Source organism: Gracilinanus agilis, chromosome 5 (genome assembly GCF_016433145.1).
Source record: "Gracilinanus agilis isolate LMUSP501 chromosome 5, AgileGrace, whole genome shotgun sequence".
Lineage (NCBI taxonomy): Eukaryota > Metazoa > Chordata > Mammalia > Didelphimorphia > Didelphidae > Gracilinanus > Gracilinanus agilis.
In genome coordinates, this window is record NC_058134.1 from 271,080,733 (window position 1) to 271,104,305 (window position 23,573).

Genomic DNA, 23,573 nt, shown 5'->3' on the forward strand with positions numbered 1-23,573 from the left:
TGAGTGTGAAATTTACCTTGTTATGTTGCCACAGATGATGGAGCATGGTTCAACACGGTGCAAATATTGAATGGCTCTGGCTGCTCCTATCAATATACTGAGTCGAAGTAGCCAAGAAAGTGGAAAAGTATTATCCTAAAAAGAGAACTATAGTTAGTTGGTTGAAGTTCAGTGTTAAAGGCAGCATCTCGTATATAAGGCACTAAAATGAGTTCAAGAGGTTCAAATCTAGCTTCAAACACTTTAGCTGTGTGACCCTGGGCAAGTCACTTAACCTCCATTGCTTAGCCCTTACCACTCCTCTGCCTTGGAACCAATATGCAGTACTGATTCTCAGACAGAAGATGAGGGTTTCAAATAAAAAAATAAATAAAAATAAAGGCAACATCTAGTATATAAGGCACTAAAAAGAAGACTATCATCATGAGTACAAACAAACAAACCCTGTAGTCAAATCTCAATTATCAGTGTTTCCCATATATAATTATTAAAATTTCTTCTTTCTCATCCATGATGTTCAAGGGTCTTATGCCAGCCAGACCACAGTTTGTTCAAGAAATGTCTAATAGTTCTGATATAGTTTATGTAAAACCTACAGAGAGGGGCAGCTGGGTGGCTCAGTGGAATGACAATCAGGTCTAGAGACTCATCTTCTTGAGTTCAAATCTGGCATCAGACCTTCCTAGCCATGTGACTCTGGGCAAGTCATTTGACTCCAATTGTTAACCCCTTATTGTTTGTATTCCTTGGAACCAATTCTTAGTATTGATTCTCAGATGGAAGGTAATGGTTTTAAAATAAACAAACAGAACCAAAACCAAACGAGATAAATTTTGCTGCTGAATTATGTGTGTGTAATTTTTAATGATCTGTACCAAACCCATGCATATATTTGAAAATTGACTGTTTGTCTTTACCATATCAGGCCATCAGAATCACAGAACTTAAAAGATTTGGAAGGGATTTCAGTGATCATCTATCTAGTTTGACCCATATCTAAAAGGAACCCCTACTATAACATATCTGGCAAATAATCCTTCAGCCTCTGCTTCAGGATCTTTAAGGAATGGGAAGCTCCTATCATATTAAATCACCTAATGAATGCTTGCTAAATGAATTAATCAATCTAAGGTAGCCCATTCCACTTTTTTATTGTTGAGTCGTTTTTAAGTCATGTCCAACTCTTTGTGACCTTATTTGGAGTTTTCCTGGCAAAGATATTGCAGAGATTTACCATTTCTTTTTCTAGATTAAGAAACTAAAGTAAACAGAGTTGAGTGACTTGTCCAGGGTCACACAGCTAGTAAAGCTCCGAGGCCAGATTTGAACTCAAGAAGATGAGTCTATTCACTACACCACCTACACACTTTTGGCCATCTCTAATCATGAAGTGTTCCTGCTAAAAAGTCTCATTTCACCTCTTTATGAAATCCTCCCTAGTTCTGCCCAATAGGTCCAGATCTCTCTGCTACATGCCCATATGTCTTCTACAGACTTTCGAGTACATAAAGAGAGCTATCATGTACTCCCTGGTTGTCAGTCTACTCTCATACAACATGGACTCAAGGCTCTTCACTGCTCTGGTAGACACTCTCCACCTTAAATGGTGGCACCTAAAGCTGGAAATATTCCAGATGTGGCAAAAGCTCTGCTACATTTATGCAACTCAAGATCATATTCACTTCTTTTTTGGCAACCACATCACATTACTGGCTCCTTTTGAGTCTGCAGGTAATTAAAAGGCTCACTTTTCTCCCTCAGATAAATTGCTCTCTAGCTACACCTCTCCAATTCTAAATTTATGAAGCCAATTTTTAAACCCAACTGTTAGACCATTAATGGGACCAGAGATTTAGAGCTGAAAAGGACCTCAGAAAGCATCAAGTACAACCCCCTCGTTTTATTAATTAGAAATTTTATAATTTTTAATAAAAATTTGTTTTTTATTTTATAAATTATTATGTTATATATAACTTATAAAAATTATATTAAAATTTTATAAATTAGAAAGCTGAAGTTGAGGTTGAAAGTGGGTATAAGTTAGGCAAGTAGAAGTTAAGTGACTTGCCCAGTTTAACTCAACTTATAGTCTGAGGCTGGATTTCAACTCTTGATTTTTTGATTCTAGTTCTAACAATGTACACAACTTATTTGGACTAACTGAATTGAACTGAACATAGTAGGTGCCTACTACATGTTTGTTGTTTGATAACATTTCGGTCTGGCATATAGTTCTTTTTTGTCGAGTTTGTTACTTGCCCTATGTTCTTATTTATATGTATAGTTATCTCCTCTATGAGAATGTGAGGGACCTTGGTTTTTTATTTCCTTTGTACCCTCTGGGCTTAGCATAGTGCTTGGCACATAGTAGACATTTAATAAAGGTCCGTTGACTGGCTGATCAGAGAGAAAGGAATGTTTGGAGAACTTCTCTGCTTCCATCCAGAGTATCCTTTCATGTTAACCCAGAAAGGGCTTCTTACTTGTCTTAGAATGATTACACCAGGGAACAACTAGGTCACTTGGTGGCTTGAGATCCAGGCTCAGAGGTGGGAGCTCCTGGGTTCAAATCTGACCTCAGAAACTTCCTAGCTGTGTGACCCTGGGCAAGTCACTTAACACTATTGAAAGTAGTCCTTACCACTCATATACCTTGGTAAGGGTTAAAAACAACAACAACAACAACAAAAAAAAAAAAACAAAAAAAAACACCAGCTTCTTGAAATAGTGTGTCAGAAAATTGAGCAGAATAATGAAAAGGACTTACTACACATTGCAACCTGTCAAAGAGCGATCCATTTCTCATGTATGGATAAACAAGGCAGAACTTTTCAGCCTCCATAAAATATGCAACCAGTTCCAAGATGTTTGGATGATGAACCCTTAAAAGAAAAGAGATGTAAACCCATAGAATTATTCAATCCACATAAAATATGATTTTTGAGGAAATAAATAGCACTTTAATCTCCAAAGCAAGAAATTAATGGGAAGGAAGCCTGATAACAGTGGAGAGAGTGCAGGGCTTAGAACCAGAGGACCAGAGTTATAATTCTGGCTCCATACTATTTGTGAGATTAATTTAATTTCTCTGGGCTTCAGTTCCCAGTCATCTCGGTCTACTCGTTTTTCACATACAGTTCTCCATTCCCTATCTCTGTGCCTTTGCATCAACTGTTCACCAGGCTTGGAAAGCTCTCCCTCTTCACTTCCAATCTTTAAAATCCTGGGCTTCCTTTAGGATTCAGCTCAAATGACACTTCCTCAAGGGCATCTTTCCGGAACCCTCTACCTATTATTGCCCTCCTTTCTAAGGTTGGTTTCCATCTACTCACCATTTAAAAGTTTTGATTTCTCTATATTATCTCCTCCATTAAAATGTAAGCTCCTTACACCAATGCAATTACCAACAATTTGGAAATAGGTCTTGATCAAGGACACATGACAAAACCAGTGGAAATGTGTGTCGGCCATGGGTGGGGAGAGTGTGGGGGGTGAAGGGGAAAGTGGGAGCATGAATCATGTAACCATGTTAAAAATGAATATTAATAAATATTTAAAATTTAAAAAAAATGTAAGCTCCTTGAGGGTAGAGAGTATTTTGGGTTTTTTTTGTTTGTTTGTTTGTTTTTTCTATGTGTCTCTGGGCTTAGTAGCATTGCCTGACATGCCATTAGTAATGAAAAAAATGTTTGTTGACTGATTGTTTTGGTTAATTGATTTTGTAGTTCCTTACATGTTGAAGCATAACTTTTTCATTTTATTTTTTGCTTAGGTTTTTTATACAACAGAATCAATATGAAAATATTTAAATCAAACATTGTACATGTATAACTCAAATCAAAATGCTTACCATCTCAGGGAGAGGAAAGAGGAGGGAGAAAGGGAGAGAATTTGGAACTCAAAATTTTAGAAAACTAATATTTGAATTGGTGTTACATGTTATTGGGGAAAAATTGATGGACAAAAATATTTATGATCTATAATGCTAAAGGAAGTCATTTCAGTGGATTTGTATATGCATTACCATATTCATATAGTAATGGCATTGTTTTGTTTTCCAAATTAGATTAAAGGTAGTTCTGCAGGATATGTTTATCTAATGTGTAATGGGTGGGGCAAGTAGGTGATGCTACTGATAGAGCACTGGGACTGGAGTCAGGAAGATCAGAGTTCAAATCTGATCTTAGATGTTAGCTATGTAACCCTGGACAAGTCACTTAATCTCTATTTGCCTCAGTTCCTCATCTATAAAATGAGATGGTGTAGTAGAAAAGAAACTGGTCTAGGAGCAGAAGATTTGTTACTTACTTCCCATGTGACTTTGGAAAAGGCATTTCAACATTATGGTATTCAATTTCTTTATTTGTAAAATATAGATAATAATATATAGACTAATTATGGTACTAGGTTGTCATGAGGAAGAACTCTGTCCAGAAGAGAATGAAAGAAATGGTGAGGAGGTACTGAATGTAGATGGCTTTCTCAGTGAGGTTTGCTGAAAAAGGAAGAAAAAATTTGATGACAATAAAGGATGGCAGAATCTAGTGAAATTTTTTTTAAAGATAGGGGAGACTAGATGCTTTATAAGTAGCAGGGAAGGAACCAGTAAATAAGAAGAAACTGAAGATGTCAGTGGGCCAGAGTGGGAAAAGAACTGCAATTATAGAGCTAATTTGATAGAGGCAGTGGGAACAATGTATTAGGATCAAATATTTAGGACCACAGGGTTTACAATGAGTACAACCCTATTATTTTACATATTAAAAAATGGAGGTATCCAGGATTACACAGTAAAGTTCTAGAAGCAGATTTCAAACATAGGTTCCCTAACTCATGGTCTTTTATTTTTCAATAAAATTTTATTGATTTTAAAAATATCATTTATATTTCCCAATGTATTCCTCTTCCCTCCTGGAGGAACTTTCCTTATAACAAAGAATTTCCTTATACCAAATAACAAAATGGATGTGGAGGACTCAGTTCATCAAAACTAACCAACATAACAGTATTCTAAACCCATAGTTTTCCATTTCTGCAAAGAGTGTAGAGCAATATCTTCTTATATCTTTTTTTGAGGCCAAACTTGGTTATTATAATTTCATTACATTCATTTTAAAAATTATTTTGTTATGTTATATCTGTGCATATTGTTTTAGGTATTGGATATAAATTTTCCTGGTTCTGCTTACTTCACACTGTATCAATTTATATGTCTTCCCATTATTCTGTGTATTCATCATATATATCACTTCTGAAAACACTGTAATATTTAATGATAGTCATGGTTCATGATTCATTTTAGCCATGGATATGCAAATGTTTAGTCAATTTTTTTTCTGTATATCCAAATTACTTTTCAGAATGGTTGGACCAGTTCATAGTTAAACCAATAATGTATTAGTATTTCAAGCTTCCACAATCTCTCCAACATGAATTATTTCTAGCTTTTGTCATCTTTGTCAATTTTTAGAATGTAACATGATACTCAAAGTTGGTTTGACTTGTTTTTCTCTTATTAAAGGTGATCTATTATTAATAGTATTCTCTCATATAGTTTCAATTCTTTTAAGAACTATGATCATATATTTTAACCACTTATCTATTGGGGAATGACCTGGCATTCTTTCTTAATAAAGCATTTATTATGCCACTAATAGTATATGGTATTACACTCAAATATATTTTTGAAAACAGTACACATTTATTGAGCAAACTACTTTTATAAAATACAGACTGCAGCAACCTTCCATCAAATGTTATAGATTCAGTTGGAAGGTTTCTGATGATTATAATAGTAGACATTTTTCAAGTAAATAAGATACTCTAAGTGTAAAAGACAATTTAAGAAATTATGGTTTCTTCAAGCTTTTGATACTCTCTAGAGAACTTTCTATGAATCAATGAGCAGATTCTACATCTTTCTTTTAGTAGTTTGAGAATACAATAGAACCATATTATGAATTCTCTTTATATAAGACATAATTCAAAGATAATACAGTTTAAATCAGCATATTTCTCTTCTAATTTCATTCGAATGGTTCAGAACTCCACATGTGAGAAGATTTATCAAATTGGAGGAATACTGAAAATATGAGAGAATATGCACATGACCAGTAAAGTTTGATGCTTTTTAAAAAAGGTTTCTATAGCCATAAATCGCAGAGTTAATGTTGCTCTCCTGGGTAGATTATATTTCCCAGTATCTTGTCCTTTTGCCTACTCAGAAAGGTAATAACCCAGGTTCCTGTGAAACTTTTAGAAAAAGCCATGAAAAATGAGGACATACAATAAACTATTAAGTATCATCAGCTGCCTACTGCTGTAAAAGGAAAGGGTTGGACTAATGATGATACCTAAGGCTTCTTTTAGCTCCATATCCTATAAAATAATATTAGCTTGATATTTGCAAAATCAGTTGGAGCTATGGTCCACTACAGCACGGGCAGCATCTTTAGCTTAAAAACTTTTCTTGGACATCTTTTGTTGTTATTGTTGTCTAGTCGTTTCAATTGTATCCAGACTCTCCATCCAGTTAGGGGGTTTTCTTGACAAAATACCAGAGTGGTTTGTCATTTCCATCTCTAGTTCATTTTACAGTTGAGGAGCTAAGGCAAACAGGATTAAGTGACTTGTTCAGGGTCACACAGCTAGTAAGTGTCTGAGGTTGGATTTGAACTCAGAAAGATGAATATTCCTGATTCCATTCCCAGTGCACTATCCATCTGTCACCCAATCTGCTTTTTTTTATAACATCACCTACATTTTCTAATTTCTTATAGTCATTCCATATAACAAAGATTAAAAATAAGGAAAAAATAAATCTCAGAAAAACAACCAATACATCAAAAATATCTAAGATTATGGGCAATTTTCCATGCCCAGAGTCTCCCACCTCTGCAAAAAAAAAAAAGGCAGAGAGAAGTATTTATATCCTTCTTCTCTCTAGAATAAAACAAGAAATCCTGTTTGTCATTTAAAGACGTCCACAATCAATTAACCTTTCCCATGTAATCATGTATTACTTCCCTTCTTGTACTCTATGGTTCAGCCAAATTGGCCTTCTTCTTTCTTTCTTTCTTTTTTTTTTTTAAACCCTTACCTTCTGTCTTGGAATCAATACTGTGTATTGGTTCTAAGGCAGAAGAGTGTTAAGGGCTAAGCAATGGTGGTCAAGTGACTTGTCCAGGGTCACACACTAGGAAGTATCTGAGGCCAGATTTGAACCCAGGACCTCCCGTCTCTGGGTCTGGCTCTCAATCCACTGAGCTACCCAGCTGCCCCCCAAACTGGCCTTCTTGATGTTCCTCCCACAAGACTAAGTTCAAACACCACCTTCTACATCAAGTTTTTCAGTAAAGGAAATTCTCTCCAGTCCCAAACTACATTGTATTTATTTTGAAGTTACTCTGTATATACTTTTGTAAATATTGTGCCCCCTGATAGAATGTGTCCCTAAGGGAAAAGATACTTTCATTTATCCTGCTATGAGTTACTTTTCTTTTCTAGACCTGTTTTCTCATATTAGCAAGCAGCAGACACTTAATAAATACTTGTCGTTTAATTGGTTGAACTTCATGACCTATTTGGAATGAATGAGAATGATCTATTGCCATAATTATAGTTTTAGAAATGGATGGGACCATATTTTATTTTAAAACAAAATGGCATAATCCCTTCATTTTATAGATGAGGTAAAGTAACTTATTCAGGGTCACATCTATACAAAGTGGCACAGCCAGGATTTGAACCCATGAGCTTGGACTCCAAATTCAGTGCTTTTCCACCTTGTGCCATGTTATATCCTATAGGTGAGAGCATGCTAATATATATAAATAGCTATAGATATGTGAAAATATGTCTATACACATGTGTATTGTAGACATTGTAATTCAAAAGTTAACAGTGAAAAACAGAAAAGAATAAGTGTCTTGTTTATACTTTTACTGTGAAGAATATGGATTTCTTGGTTGAAGTAATAGTAGCCAAGTAGTGCTCACAAATGTCATTTCCAGAAAGTACTGGTCCTACCTCGGTCTTTACTAGGCAAGATTCATGAAACTCATCTATAGCTGCATGGTGAAGCTTAAGCATCTTTTCATTCATTGATAGCCACGAAAGCCTTTCCTGCAGACAGAGCACCATACTTAGAAATAAATGATTACAGGAAGAGATGAGCTATGAAGTAGTTCAAAATAATGAATTTGCTAATTATTTTTCCCTTAAGTGGAAAGATGGGATTTTGCAGTTTAATTATTCAAAGAAGAATATGATCTTGAGAGAGTGGCAAAGTCATTCGACATTAACTGTCATGTCTGAAGAGAGACCGAGGTGCAAAGATAAAAAGGTGGAGGAGAACTAGACTGTTTTGTACCTTATCTTGTAAAGGATACGATAAGGAGAATTCCTTTTTTTTATTAAAATTTTTATTTTAAAGATACCTTTCCATGTTTACACATTTCATTTTCTTTCCCTCTCTTCTTCTCTCCCTCCTCCCAGAGCCAATAAGCACTTCCTCTGGGTTATACAAATGTTATCACTTATACTTTTTTCCATATTATTCATTTTTGCAATAGAGCAATCTTTTAAAACCAAAACCTCCAATCATATAGCCATATAAACAAGTGATAGATCGTCTGCTTTTCTTCAGTGTTTCTACTCCCACAGTTCTTTCTCTCGATGTGGATAACATTCTTTCTTGTAAGCCCTTTGGAATTGTATAAGGAGACTTCCTACAGAAACTTTGGCTTCCATATTGAGAAAAGTGAGCGACAGAACTGTGCTTCCAGAATTGAGGAGCAGAAAGCAATAGCAAGTAGAGAGAAGGGAACCATCCCAGCTAAGCTTTCTGTGAAGGTCAACCCTAAAACCCTGCTACAAATGAATGAATAAATGAAGAACTAGGACTCCAGATAGATTTTGAGGGATACGTAAGATTTATGGAAGCAAGAGGGAAACAGAGCAAAAAGAAGGAATTGAAATATGATCATACACTATGTTTCTTAAAACAGCATTTCCAAAGTCATTAAAATGGATGCTGTGGTCCTAGAGCTCAGATAATAAAACATTCTTTCCTTCTTATCAAAGAAAAGCAGAATACAAGTAGGGCACGAGGTTGCATACATCGTCAGATGTGGTCACTCTATTATGCAATTTTGTTCAAAAATTTTTTTTTATTACAAGGGAAAGAGTCATAGTGGTCAGGGATAGGGTTTTTCCTTCTGAAAAAATAGCTGTGATGTAATGGCAAAAGGCAACAATAAAGCTTTTTTTTTTTTTTTTAATTTTAAACCCTTATCTTCCACCTTAGAATCAATACTATGCATTGGTTCCAAGGCAGAAGAGTGGTAAGGGCTAGGCAATGCAGGTTAAGTGACTTGCCCAGGGTCACTCAGCTAGGAAGTGTCTAAGCTCAGATTTGAACCTAGGAACTCCTGTCTCTATGCCTGGCTCTCATGCATTGAGCTACTCAGCTGCCCCCAATAAAACTTTTTTTTTAAAAATGATAATTAGATTTTCCCCTTGCCTTCTTATACCATACATATGAATCTTTAATGGTGTTCTCATAATATTTATTGTTTGTCATGGGGCTAAAGCTTGAAGATTTATTCCTACTACTTGTGGTTTTGAACACATCTTAAAAAAACCTGTCTATACATAAAGGGTGATGAGTGGACTTTATGAGGGGCCTTTTTCAAACCAGGCTACATAACTACTTTATCTAAAAATGAAGGCACTGAAATTTTTCTCTAAGGATAGCTAAACTCAGTAATGAATTTCCAGAAAATAATATATACTTCAATAACATTTGATCCCTTAGACTAAAATTCAATTTTTAAAGTAAAGCTGGGGTTGAAAGAATATATGTAATATTTTTCCATACTGTCATGCCTCTAAGGAAGAAGAAACAGAAACCCCATTGCTATTTGAAGTACATCACAATATATTATCCTGTAAACTATTTCACATTCTACAATAATAATAGTTCACATTTATATAGCACTTACATTATGCTGTTTGACTATTATCTCATTTGATTCTCATAACGATGCAGAGAGGGAGTGCTATTATTCCCATTTGATAGTTGGGGAAACTGAGGTGCGAGAGATTAAGTGACTTGCCCAAGGTAACACAGCTAGTAAGTATCTGAGGCTCAATTTGAACTCAGGTCTTCCTGATTCCAGATTCAATGCTCTGTGCACTCTGGCACCATTTAGCTGCCTCCTTATGGTAGAGATTCAGTGTCCTGGTTAAATATATATTTGCATTAGTAATGTATATGATCTATTTTTCAAATTAAGTTATGGGGCAAACTACATCAAATATCAACCAATATTTTAGATATTATAGCAACAGAGGAATAGAAATTGGAGAAATTAAGGATAGAAAATGTACTCACAAATTCAAGACTTCAAGTTCTGAGAAAAACATCTTCCAATTTTTCTTATTCTGCATAGTTGTCTCCTAAATATATGAAGAGCAAGAAAAAAATTTGATATAATTATGAAGAAAAAGTTTAGATCTGAGAATGTGTGTCATTAATTCACTGGTAAATTTAAGATTTGAATGGTTCCATTATGCCAATTAGAACTCTACTTCAAATACCAAAAATCACACCCTGGTCAGAACAAGTCACTAGTTGATTTCAGGTGGAACAACAAACTCTTCTGGGTCACTCCTTGGTGGGATGCATGTCATGTGAGCTTGGGTTTCAGTGGCTTGTGGCAATGATCTCTATTGGTTGGGCTTGTCTAGATTGGAAGATTTCATTGATAGAGATTATTAATGTGAGTAAAAACAATATGACAGGGGGCAACTGGGTAGCTCAGTGGATTGAGATTCAGGCCTAGAGACGGGAGGTCCTAGATTCAAATCCGGCCTCAGACACTTCCCAGCTGTGTGACCCTGGGCAAGTCACTTGACCCCCATTGCCTACCCTTACCACTCTCTGCCACCTAGGAGCTAATACACAGAAGTTAAGGGTTAAAAAACAAAACAAAACAAACAAACAAACAATATGACACACTGGCTCAAGGGAGTGTCCTGTTCTGAGCTCTCTGGAATTTGGAACTTAACCATTAAAATAATCCAGGAGAACTTGTTCTTGACTGGGCAAAAATCAAGAAATTGGATTCATCTCACACACAGTGATCTGTGTAAGATATGTACTTGTTGTGGTTAGAAATCAGGAGGACCTGAGTTCAAATACTGCCTCATGATCAATCAATAAGTATTTATTAAATGCCTGCTAGATACAGGAGATGCAAATAAAAGAATTAATTCCTACTTATAAGGAATTCACATTCTAAGGAGAGAGACAGCAAAAACATAAATAAACATATGAAAATTAAATATAAAGAGAATAAACATGAAGTCTATCATGGTGGATATGCCCCCCCCAAAGCACTTGTTTAATGCACACAAAAAAACAAAAAAATGCAGAGAAAAAGAGCATTTGTTTTCTGTTGCTACCTTGCTAAATTTACCATATATATATATAACATTTATTATGTAGTTGACATCGATATATATAATGTTATATAAAACTATACATAACAAAATATAAATATATTTATCATATAATATATAAATTATATATAAATAAAATATAAAAAATATCTATTTCATGGAGGTAGCTAGGTAACACAGCGAATAGAGTGCCAAACCTGAGGTCTGGAAGTCCTGGGTTGAAATGTGACCTCAGACACTTCCTGGTTGTGTGACTCTGGGCAAGTCACTTAATCTCAGTTGCCTAACCCTGGCTGCTCTTCTGTTTTACAATTAATAATAAGACAGAAGGTGAAGGTTCAGAAATAAAATTTACAAAGCAGAATACATCTAGGGCACATACATTGTCAAATGTGGTTACTGCATCATGATTTTATTTAATTGCTTTTCTGTATATTACAAGGGATGGAGTCAATGTGGGCAGGGAGCTGGCATTTTTGTTCTCCAGAATAACTGTGATGTAATAACAAGAGGTATCAATAAAGGTTATTTTTAAAAAGATGCTTAGATTCTCATCCTGCTCCCCCTTAATGTAACATGACTTCTTGATATTTTTGGTTATTGGTAGATAAATAGATAAAAAGACACACATATATATGTTCTATCTACTTACTTCCTTTTACCCAACCCAGGAAGCAGAGGAAATATATTTTTTAATGTCTAGCCCAGGACTCAAGGGGTCTGGAAGAAACTTTTCATCTTGGACTTAGATGACTTTAAATGATTTAACATGAAAGGGTTGAACTAGAATCACGTACTCAAGACAGAGAAGTGCGTCCACCATGGAGTCCAATGAGCTAGGTTTGAATTCTCCCTCTGGCAAGTCACCTAATCTGTCTGGTCTCAGTTTCCTCATTTGTAAAATAAAGAGGTTGGACTAGACGGCCCTCTGAGATTACTTCCATTTCTAGGTCTCTGACCCAAGTATCAGCAAACTGTGAAATTAAATTAACTTAGCATATCCTCTGAAAAGACTGTAAGCTCCTGGAGAGCAGGGGTTTTTGCCTTGGTATCATCTTCAGTATCTAGCACTGGGTCTTGTATGTAGCAAGAGATTAATAAATGTTTATTGATTTAGAACAGATTATCATTAAACAACTCACAAATGTAGCTGTGGACCAGAGGGGATAGAGACAGAGCCTGGGAGTCAGGAAGCCTGGGTATAAATTCTTCCTTGAAATATTAGCTCGGTGGCCAAACGATGAGTCTCTTAACCTCCTTGTGACCAGGCAATTCTCTAAGACAGTAAGTTGCTGACCTGTTGTTGGTCTGCAATGGTGGAGGAATTTCCTAAACAAAGAATTCCTGATATCTATGAAATGATTATTTTGGAACAAAACATAAGCACGTGGCTCAAAATATCATGACAGCACAAGACCAGGACAAGAGCCCTGAACTGCAGAATCCAACATGGTCATTGGTTTGCCAAGTTTTCACTGGTCTTTGTGTAAAGTAGGAGTTCTTAAGCCCGGATTTGTGGACTTAATTTTTTTAAAAATATTTTAAAAATTGGGGGCAGCTAGGTGGCTCAGTGGATAGAGAGCCAAGCCTGAAGATAAGAGATCACAGGTTCAAATCTGGCATCAGACAATTCCTTGCTATGTGACCCAGGTGAAGTTAGTTAATCCCCATTGCCTTGTCCTTGCTGCTCTTCTACTTTGGAACCAATACTTAGAGGGTAAGGCATATATACATATAATTATAATATTATAATTATGTTTATATAGTAGTGATAACTATTAATATTTTATTATTAATTATAGTGATATATTACATGTTGGTATATTGATACCATAATGGTTATGATTATAATAATTAATAATACATTGATTAATATATACTTTAAAACTATGTTTCCTTTGTAATATTTTGCATTTTATTTTATGCTTTTAAAAACATTATTCTGTGATGGGTCCATAGTCTTCACCAACCCACCAAAGGAGTCCAAGACACACAAAAAGGCTAAGAACTCTCTGAGTAATGGAAGGAAATAAATAAGTATTTACTAAAAGCTTATGAAGCAGCTAGGTGGCTCAGTGGACAGAGAGTCAGGTCTGGAGAGATAACAGGTCCTGGATTCAAATATGGTCACAGATACTTTCTAGCTGTATGACCCTGGGCAAGTCACTTAACTCCAATATACTAGCCCTTACCTCTCTTCTGCCTTGGAACCAATATACAATATTGATTCTAAGACAGAAAGTAAGAGGTGTTTTTTTTTAAGTTTATTATATGTCAGGGACTATGGAATTAACAAATATTATCTCATTTAATCCACATGACAACTCTAGAAGGTCAGTAGTATTTTTTTAAACGTTTACTATTGTCCAGCCTGGGGCTGGATTTGAACTCAGGTCTTCCTGACACTAGATCCAATGCTTTATCCCCTGCACTACTTGGCATACTCTAAGGAAAAAAATTTTTTTATTACTTTCTTAAATTGTTCTTCTCAGAAAGCTTGGGATGACAGCTTTCTGAACTCACTTTATCTATATAAACCTGACTCTAAAATTCTATTTGGGTAATGAGTTTTATACACAATAAACAAAGTAGTTGTCTTGGTGCTTCTACCTTAATATCTCTCACTAGTTTCTAAACTTTGATTCCCCTGTTTCTGAGTCATGACTACAATTTATGGGCTCCTTCCCCACTTAAGTGTCATCTAGTAGTATTGTCCTTTGTTTTCTGACAGTTGGTTCCTTTTTTATTTATGAAAAGGAGATAGATAGCCTTTACTTCACCCTTCAAGAAAAGGAAGATGTCAAAGATTTACAAGAGTTGATGAATAGATACATATAACATTCGCAATAATTTCCCTCAAAAGGAACTGCAATTTGGATTGCCATCTAGATAACACACCAATATTTCATGAAATCTCTAGCTTTCCCTACAAGATCCTATAAAGTCCCTTTCCTGGGGGAACCCAGGTGCCCTCTAGTTTGTATTCCCCCAGAAGGCAAAGACACTATGAGGTTATGAAATTGGCAACTCCTTTCCTATCAGATCAACATTGAATAATTCTCTGTAATAGGAAGTGATGCCTGTCCGAGCTCCCACCTCCATGTCATGCCTCTGTTCTCTGACTACAGAGTTCACATGGGTTATTGTGGGAGAGCTTGATATTACCTGGTTCGGGAGGCTACACTTCCTTAAAGAATTACCAGGCTCTGATGAATTTTAAAAATAAAAGAATTTACTGACACAATAAGGGAATCTTCTTTCTCCATTTGCACATCATTCCTGAAATCTTCCTCTTTCTAGGCTTAATACATGAACCCTCCAACTGGGAATGACCTACTTGGTCACCTCCAGGTTTGGCTCAGCCCAGGGAAATCTGCCTTTTCTTACTAGAAGGCAGATGTTAAATATCACATCATCTAGGAAACAGAAATTCCCCTCCTCTATATAGGAAGTCAGTGTTCCAGATCATTGTCTACAAATTCTGAGTGGGAATGCACATTTCTGTTTCTATCATGGGGTTCTATCAGAACTCAATCTTTAATCTGGCTTCTGACATCTCTTGGAGTTATCAGACCTCCTGACCTAGATTCAGAAAGTCATGGAAGAACATATTAACTCCTGTTTCCTGCCTTGAAGCCATCTTAATGATGGTTCCTGGAGGGAACAGACTATAAAATTCTCTTCTCTTTCTTCCTTTCCAGAACAGAGGTCTGCTCTACCCTATTCTGGTCTGTCCTGTGAATAGACAAAAGGCAAAAGGGGGTACCTGTTCCTTCTTGAACCTTCTTTCTCCTTCCTAAGATCCTAAAGCCATTTATTGGAACCACTCTACCATTCAAAATAAAACTGATGCCAATAGCTTTCTCTATAAGTTACCCCAATAAAGGTGTCTAGAAAGGACAACATTGCCCTTTGAGACAATTCCTTGAAAACCAGTACTTATCAAATCCAACAGCTCAATAATAATAAGTATAATAATAATAGGTAACCATAAGTAAAATTGTCAAAGAAAGGATTCCAAAAGTCTTGCTGAGGTTAAATAGTGAAGAAAGTCTTCACCAAGATAGTTGGAAGATGCGAATGAGATAAAATATCTTCCTAAACTCGGTAAATCACAAAGTACCATAAAAATATCAACTATCATTGTCATTATTATTATGATTATTATTTGTGCAGATTTAAGCAAAAATAAAGCTACTGAAACCATCTTATGTTCCTGCCAACTAGACATCCACTTCCTAATTCTTTCTAATTCAAAGATCTCATAAGAGCCCACTCAATTTAAGCCCACTAAATAATGGGGGAGAAATGATATATACAGAAAATCTATAAATATTTTTGGCATATTCATATAGAAGCAAGAGGGTCAGCCTAGTCAACCACCCCCACCCAATTTAAATTGAATTCCAAGACGCTACTGATGCCTTAACAATGTTAGAACACAGCTGTTCTAATAGTTAGAACATAGATATGAACAAACCTTGGAACCTCCACTGAATCCATCGACCATAGACCTTAGGCAAGTGTGAAAGGTTCCTTATCAATTTAGATGTCTTTGAAAGCTACTGAAAGAATTGAAGTGAAGTTAAATAAGAAATGTGTCAGTGAGCTACTTGGATTCAAAAATCTAAGTGAGTGGTAAACAAAAAGAAAACTGTTTTTGAGGGGGAAAAATCACTTGGGAGAGATTAGAATATCTCAGTCTTGGTCTCTTCCTCCCTCCTCCTAGAGGAGCGTCCTCTGCGCTAAGTCTTCTGATTCCTCCACCAGAGGATTTTGATTTCTGTATCGGTATCCTAGCAGTGTCCCTTTTCTAATTTAACATCACTGACTGATAACCACGGAGGGAAGTATAATAGAGGGTACTTGTGAGCTATAGCAACAGAAAAGATCCTTCAGCTTTAGACAAAGAATGCTACCCACCTTCTAAGAAAGACTTGTTGGAGTTGAAATGCAGATCAAAGCATACAGTTCTTCATTTTAGTTTATTTATGGTTTTATTTGGGGGGGGTGGTTTTATAAGGTTTTTCTCTTAAACTGATGATCGATATGGAAATATGTTTTTCATTCTAAAACATGTATAGCCCAGATGAAATTGCTTACCATCTCTGAGGGGGGGAGGGAAAGGAAGAAGGAAGATAATTTGGATCTTATAATTTTGGAAAATATATGTTGAAAATTGTTATTACATGTAATTGGAAAAATAAAAAATATTTTTAAAAAAGATCACTTCCCTTAAGGGACCTGACCTGCCAGGGAAGTTGGAACAGGGAGAGTAAGCTTTAGAGCATGTACTAAAATGTACTTTTGCAGCTAAAATTAAATAAACACATTTTGAGTAAAGGAAGAAAAATGAGGCATTGTAGCATAAAACATGCATATGAGCTGAACCAATTTCATGTTGTAATCATTATAAAAGCTATGTGATTCTAATGATAACTATATTCCATACCTGTTTAAATAACTTAACAGCATATGTTCCATTTTGAAGTTCCACTTTGAATACTTTGAAGAACTCCCCTTCTCCAACTAGTAAGTCTTTATGGAAGTTTTTGGTTCCTTCTATGATGTTTTTAAAGTTGAAGGAAGGTTTCAGCCTTATTTCTTAAGATGGAAGGAGGGAAAGTTTAGTTACTTTTTCTCTATGAGAGGATTGATACCATTATTACAATCTACATTAATATATTAGGCATGAACCCAAGTCAGGAAAGTAATACATGGAAGGCAAAGCCCACATATGTATTCTCTACAGATATAATGGGCATTTGGTTCCCAATATGCCATAAAGCAAAAGATGAACTCTATTAATTAAAGTAAGTGGAATTATGATATCCTCTCCATTCCAAATAAATCAATGGATTGTTAGGGAAGGCGCTCTTTATATGACAAATACTTCTACAGAAAGTGAAAGGATTTGTTATTGGGTTTTTAAAAAATAGATTTGAATAAATATCTATCATCTAGCACAATGAATTCCAAATGAATAAACAATTAAAATATGAGGGTCACACTGTAAAAAAGGTGAGAAATACAAAGAAGATTATTGATAATGATTACAGAAAGTAGAAGAATTTGCAACCAAGGTACAAGATAAAAGATCACAAAAAGATAATTTTGGTTATAAAAAATTTAAAGATTTTTGTACAAATTTAACACAGCTAGAATAAGGAGAAAAGATATTAAGTGGGAAAGTTTTTCATTAAGAAACACTAATAAAAGTCCGACATCTAAAAATTTATAAGGATTCATACAAGTCAAAGAACATAAACAGTTTTCAAAAGAAGAAATATAAATTATCAATAACTACCTAATAATTAAAAAATAATTGATCAGAGCAAATTAAGGTAACCCTGATGGATCACCTCACCCCCACTAGGCTAGCAAAGATGTAAACTATGAGAAAAATTAGGGGAGAAACTGTGGAAACACAAGAATGCTAATCCATTGCCAAAAGTGACTGCTCTTGAAAATAATTTGGAATTTTGCAAAATAAAATCAAAATAAAAGAGATTTCTTTACTGGAACTATACAACCTAAGTAAGTGATTGACAGCAAGAAAAGGTTCCAATCTATAAAAAAAATATTTATAGCAGCATTATTTGTGATAAGAAAAAGCTGGGAACAAATATGTGCCCAATATTTGGAGAATGGGTGAACAAATTTCAGTATATGAATATAATGGGATATTATTGCACCATAGGGATGACAAATATAAAGAATTTAGAGTTCAATGAGTATGAAATGACATGGGGAGAAGAAAGCAAAATCAAAAGAACGATGCTGCCACAGCTGTAGCTGTTCAGATGAAGCCAAAATGGTAAAACAATAAAACTGATCAAAACAGCAGCCTTTGTATGGATTTAAGCATATATTGCTAAAGCCAATGGGTATTCAGAGACTTTTAAAAATGAAGAAACTGGTTTTTGAGGAACCTACTTGTAGGAGATTTTGTTTGGATGTTTGCTAAGATGTGTCTCATGTTTTACTATATGTGTATGCAAATATACTTTTTTGAAATTTACAAAGATCTTAAGTTGAGATTAATCAATTTCTATTTTCTTGACATTGACACCTATTTATTTGCTGATTCACAAAGAGCATAAAATTAATACTGAAACTAAACACTTTGGTGTTTTATATGTAAACAGAAATCTTGAAAAATCCAAATAAAACTCTCTGAACCAACCAATTAAAAAAACTATCTATTTTCCATGTAATTGGTTAAATTTTCACAACCAAATTCTTATCACCACAATTAAAGGAAAAAGAGAATTCTTAATATATGAATTAGAGCTCATTGATAAAAATACAAGATTTTTTTTTCTCTAATCATTTTTCTTAGCTTTAAATGGAGTAAAAAGTAAGAATCAAATCAATCTTTTAAGGTCATTCATATCTGACATTTCAACAGTGCTTAAAGTTTGAAAATATTTCATAAACACTTTTCATAGGTGCTCATAATGACCCTGTGGAATAGGTAGTGTGATAGTCTTCATTCTGCAAATGAGGAAACTGAGGTTAGAGAGGCTAGATTCCTCACCTACCATCTCCCAGTCAGTAACTATATAAGGTAAGATTTGAACACAGGTCTTACTCATCTCCAAATCCAATGCTCCCTCCACTATACCATGCAATGGATTCTATGTGGTACTAAATTATTAATGAAACTGTAAAGTGAAGACTGATATGGAGAATAAGTAGATATATATGTTGGCCCCAAATCTAATCTATGATCATCCAAGGGAGCCATGGGAATAAAAAGTGATCCCCAAATGCTATTTTCAAGTGTTTCTCCATTATACAAAAAAATAGCAAATTTCAAAATAAAAAATAACAGAAAAATCCTCCTAAGTCAAAAGCCTCTATTTGGACTTTGCAAAGGCCAGTGAGATATTCATATTAGCTGAATAATTTCTTATCATCAGGTGAAGCAAAATTTCAAGTACCTTACCTTGTCTTCCCTGAAATAGCTACGGACACAAGGAATTAACATGTTAATGAACTTATTACATAAATATTTAGACTTTAAAAAAGGAAAATGCCATCCTCTTCCCAAGCCCTTTAAAAAAAGTAGAAACACCCTTTTTATGGTTCTTTTTTACCTTTCTGATATTCAGGCATCTCTCCTTCTTTATCAATAGTGTGGTCAATTGGTACCTGAAAGAAAAAGATATTACAATAATTCAGTCTTCTAACTCTGGGGAGAAAACCTCATCATGAATATCAAAAGTCCGACTAAGAGAGAACATAGAAGAATAACTTCAGAAGGTAGATACTATCTCAAGCCAGTTTTCCCCCTTTTGCTCTGGGAATAGTCATGGAATCAATGTTACCACTGCCTCTGGAGAGGGCATGTCCATAAACTCCCCTTTCCTTCTCCTCCTCACCCCTGTGATTCTCCAGACCTAAATATCCACCCCTCGCCACCTCTATATGTCGTCTTGCCCTATGAAAATAAAAGCTCCCTGAGCTACTTTTGTATTTCTATCCTCAAAGCCTAGCATAGTGCTTGGCATACAGTAGGCTGCTTAATAAATGTTTTCATTCATTCAAAGACTGTACATAAGGGTCATTGCATTGACTCTATAAGAAGCTGGTGACCAGAATTGAAATTCCTGCTAAGAAGATCAGAAGCCTTGATGGCAAAGACTGAAGGAACAAGGTAGGTAAGGCTTTTTGCCAACCCAGAGCAAGAGTTTTCTTTTCTAAAAAATCTGGGGAAAGCCTAAAGGCTTGAATTTCTAAAAGCATGGAAGCTCCCATTCTTCTCTGAAGAAGAGATAGCCAAGGATATTAAACACAGACTACAGACTGGAGGATGACCCTAGGAGGTACAATCAAAAGAAAAAGCAAACAACAGAGGAATACTCAGAGAAAAATGGAAATTTCAAAGTGCCTTTAATAACTGCAAGTCCCAATTCTGAAAGATTGTACCTACTACATGCTTCATGCCTTCTTAGCTCTGTGAGGTCTTTGCTTCCCCCATTTCTTCCATACCCCCAATTTTCACTTTTAAAAATCCTTCTCAGCTTTCAAGACACAGCTCAAATGATTCTTCTTCTATATGGGCTTGCCTGGTGTTCCAATCAGAAATTATCTCTTTTTTTTTTCACCCCCAACCCTCATATAATATTTTGGACCTCTCTAATGAATTTGTCATGTTCTGTTTTCTGTTTCTGTGTGTGTCATATCCTGTATGTGTCACTCCTAAGCTACCATGATGATAAGACATCTTACATCTATCTGTCTCCCCCAATGTTTGTTTAAAACAATTTTTTTACCCTTACTTTCTGTCTTAGTAACAACTCTAAAACCAAAAGAGAAGGGCTAGGCAAATGGGGTCAACTGACTATCTCAGAGACACACAGCTAGGAAGTGTCTGAGGCCAGATTTGAACCCAAGTCTTCCAGATTCTAGACCTAGTGCTCTATTTACCAAGCTGCCTAGCTACCCCTTTCCCCCAGTGTTTGACACAATGCTCTGAGTCACTTTGTGTCAGAGGCAGAGCTTGAACCCAGATCTTCTTGACTCCAAAGCCTGTTCTCCCATCCATAGTGCCATATTGCCTTTTATGAATTCGAAACTCCATAATAGTAGTGATTAATCGGTCAGTGGTATTAATGACCACATACACTTCATAAATTTCAGGTAAATTGAATTAAATTATCAAGAGGAAGAAGTTCTAAAGAGGAAGACTTCTAGTGTCCTCTCCCCCCATATCTGGGATTCTCCAAATTCTTATTTTCTCATCTGGAAATGAAACAAGGTTCAATGTAAGATTTTCCTCTGCTTGTAGCAAAAAAAAAAAAAAAATCACACCAAGACAACATTTTTCTTTTCTGACATCTACTGACCAGTTTTGTTCTCTATGCTTAGGGCATCCTATACTGTACCTGAGAAGAGATATTTGGAAATCCAACTGCCTGCTGACTCTGCTTAGTCGAGGCACTTATGGTCCTTCCTGGAACAGAAATAAGGGACACCAGATATGAGAAACAGAGATTGTAACAATCAAGCAAATTTTTGAGATGTGCTCATGGTTGGCTTTTTCCGTGGGTGTGTGTTCAGGGAAAGGAACTCCCTAGTAAACAACTATTCGGCAACTTCTTGTTTAAAAAATTGCTATGTCCTGTCTTGTTTTAGTTCTAAGACAGAAGGGCAGTGAGGCTAGGCAATGGGGGTTAAGTGACTAACCCAGGGTCAGCAGCTAGGAAGTAGCTGAGGCCATGTTGGAACCCAAGTCCTCCTGATGCCAGTCCTGGTGCTCCATCCACTGGAGAGTTGTCCCTATTCTGCAACTTCTCCCAAAGTTTATCTTCTATTGTTCTACAAATTTCAGTCTGGGGGCACCAATTGAGATCCTGTGACTTTAAGGGTCACAGAGTGAGTATGTATCAAAGGGGACACTGTGAAACCTCCCAGGTCTTCCTGACTTCACGGCCAGTTCTCTACCCATAATACCATACTGCCTTTTATGAGCTAAAAATTCCAGAGTGGTAGTATTTAATCATAAGACCAGTGGTGTAAATACCCATAGAATTGTTGCTGATTTGCCAGATGTATGTGTCTGAAAAGAATTACCAAGCAGTTATCACTTATTAGGCTAAAGAAGAAAATGTAAAACCAAGGAAGAAAGGAATCAACTCTTCCTTTGGATACTTATACTATACTTACATTTTGATATTTAGTCAATTGTGGACTAAATCTCTCCCAAGTAGTGTTTAACCGTCCCAGGTACTCCCAACATGCCTCGAATGCCCATTGCCCCATGATCCCACGAGCCTGGTGACTGTCTATCCCACCCTACTAAAATGGGAGGTTTGATAGTCCAGGAGAGCTGATAGTCTGAGTAGGAGCTTTTAAAGGGGAGATAGAAGCTCGCTTTTGTCATTTTCATTCACCATGAGTTAAGAAACCATTAACCTTTTTAACTTGTAATTTACCTTCCTTTCTCTCGCTCCCAGAAGACAATGAACTAATTATCAAACAGGTTAATAAGGAACACTCGATGTGTGTGAGGGGAGGGAAGGGGAGAGGGATGGCCCCAAATGAGTCATTTTCATGCATTACTAGATTGAAAGTTTAGGATTTTAGCCAATTTCAGTTTATGAGAGTCTCAGCATTTGCTTTGGGTCCAGCCTGGGCAGGTATAGGAGGAAGAGGAAGTGGCTGGCAAGCAGTTGGCTCCAGTGAGGTTCTGAAGGAAAGAGGAGAGGAGGCCAGTAGTCAAGAGTGACCAAGGTAATAAAGGAGAAGAAATTAAGATCTGCAGAATAGACTTCGAGGCCATAATGTTGTGAGAATACAATGAAAGAAAGAGAATCAGGGGGAAAATGCTGGACTAGAAGGCTATGATGATTTGATAATCCTGGCATGGGCATTGAAATCCCAAAACTATAGAAGGCAAACTACAAGCAGGGAAATTCCTTTGCTCCCTTACATTCTTGGGACTCCCAACCCAAAACATTTGACAACTCCTATAAGACCCTGAGAGGATTACCCTCCTTGGATCATCCTTTAGATAGATGGAGAGATGCACCTCCTCAATATCATCAAGTTGTGTCTTGGACATCCATCTGTCCCCTAGATTATGGGGGTCGCCCCCTATGTCTTCAGGCAAACCAAAACCCCTCACCGAATGCCTGAGTGGTTACCACACTAGAGTCACATCTTCACCATGGCACAGAGTCATGTCTCCACTGTTGTAAAGAGTATAAAATCCCAGAATTGATGCCCTCTGGGGACAGCTTTTCCATCCATGCTGTCCTCCCAAGGAGCAGCTCCCCATCTTGCTCTTCCACCTTCCTATCCTGCTGGCCATTCTCAACATTACTTTCTAAATTAATAAATTTCTCTTTTTATTTTCAAGCTAAGATTCAGAGTCTTGCATTCCTGCAAAAGGTACCCTTCCCAAGCCCAGGGGTTCACCTCTGCACCCCACAACATCTGATTCCCAAGGTGTACCCCACAACAATACCACAGGATAAAGTGGAATGTAGGGAGAAACAGGTCACAAACTAAACTGGTAGGACAAAGGAGAAGTCCAAAGGCGCTCTCTGGTTATTGGGGGCGAAAGTCCTATATGTAGAAGTTGACACATAACATAA

General features: G+C 36.2%; 1 protein-coding gene across 1 annotated transcript in view; it reads right to left on the reverse strand.

The window, feature by feature from the left end:
• The window catches only part of IRAK3 (interleukin 1 receptor associated kinase 3), an 88,544-nt gene that overhangs the window by 34,842 nt on the left and 30,129 nt on the right, over positions 1–23,573 (reverse strand). Inside the window, exons 3-8 of the mRNA XM_044679206.1 lie at positions 21,360–21,427; positions 19,569–19,623; positions 16,919–17,070; positions 10,397–10,461; positions 2,768–2,882; positions 17–135 (exon numbers count right to left, since the gene is read on the reverse strand). Coding sequence (XP_044535141.1) covers positions 17–135; positions 2,768–2,882; positions 10,397–10,461; positions 16,919–17,070; positions 19,569–19,623; positions 21,360–21,427 — 574 coding nt within the window. The remainder of the gene's footprint in view (positions 1–16; positions 136–2,767; positions 2,883–10,396; positions 10,462–16,918; positions 17,071–19,568; positions 19,624–21,359; positions 21,428–23,573) is intronic.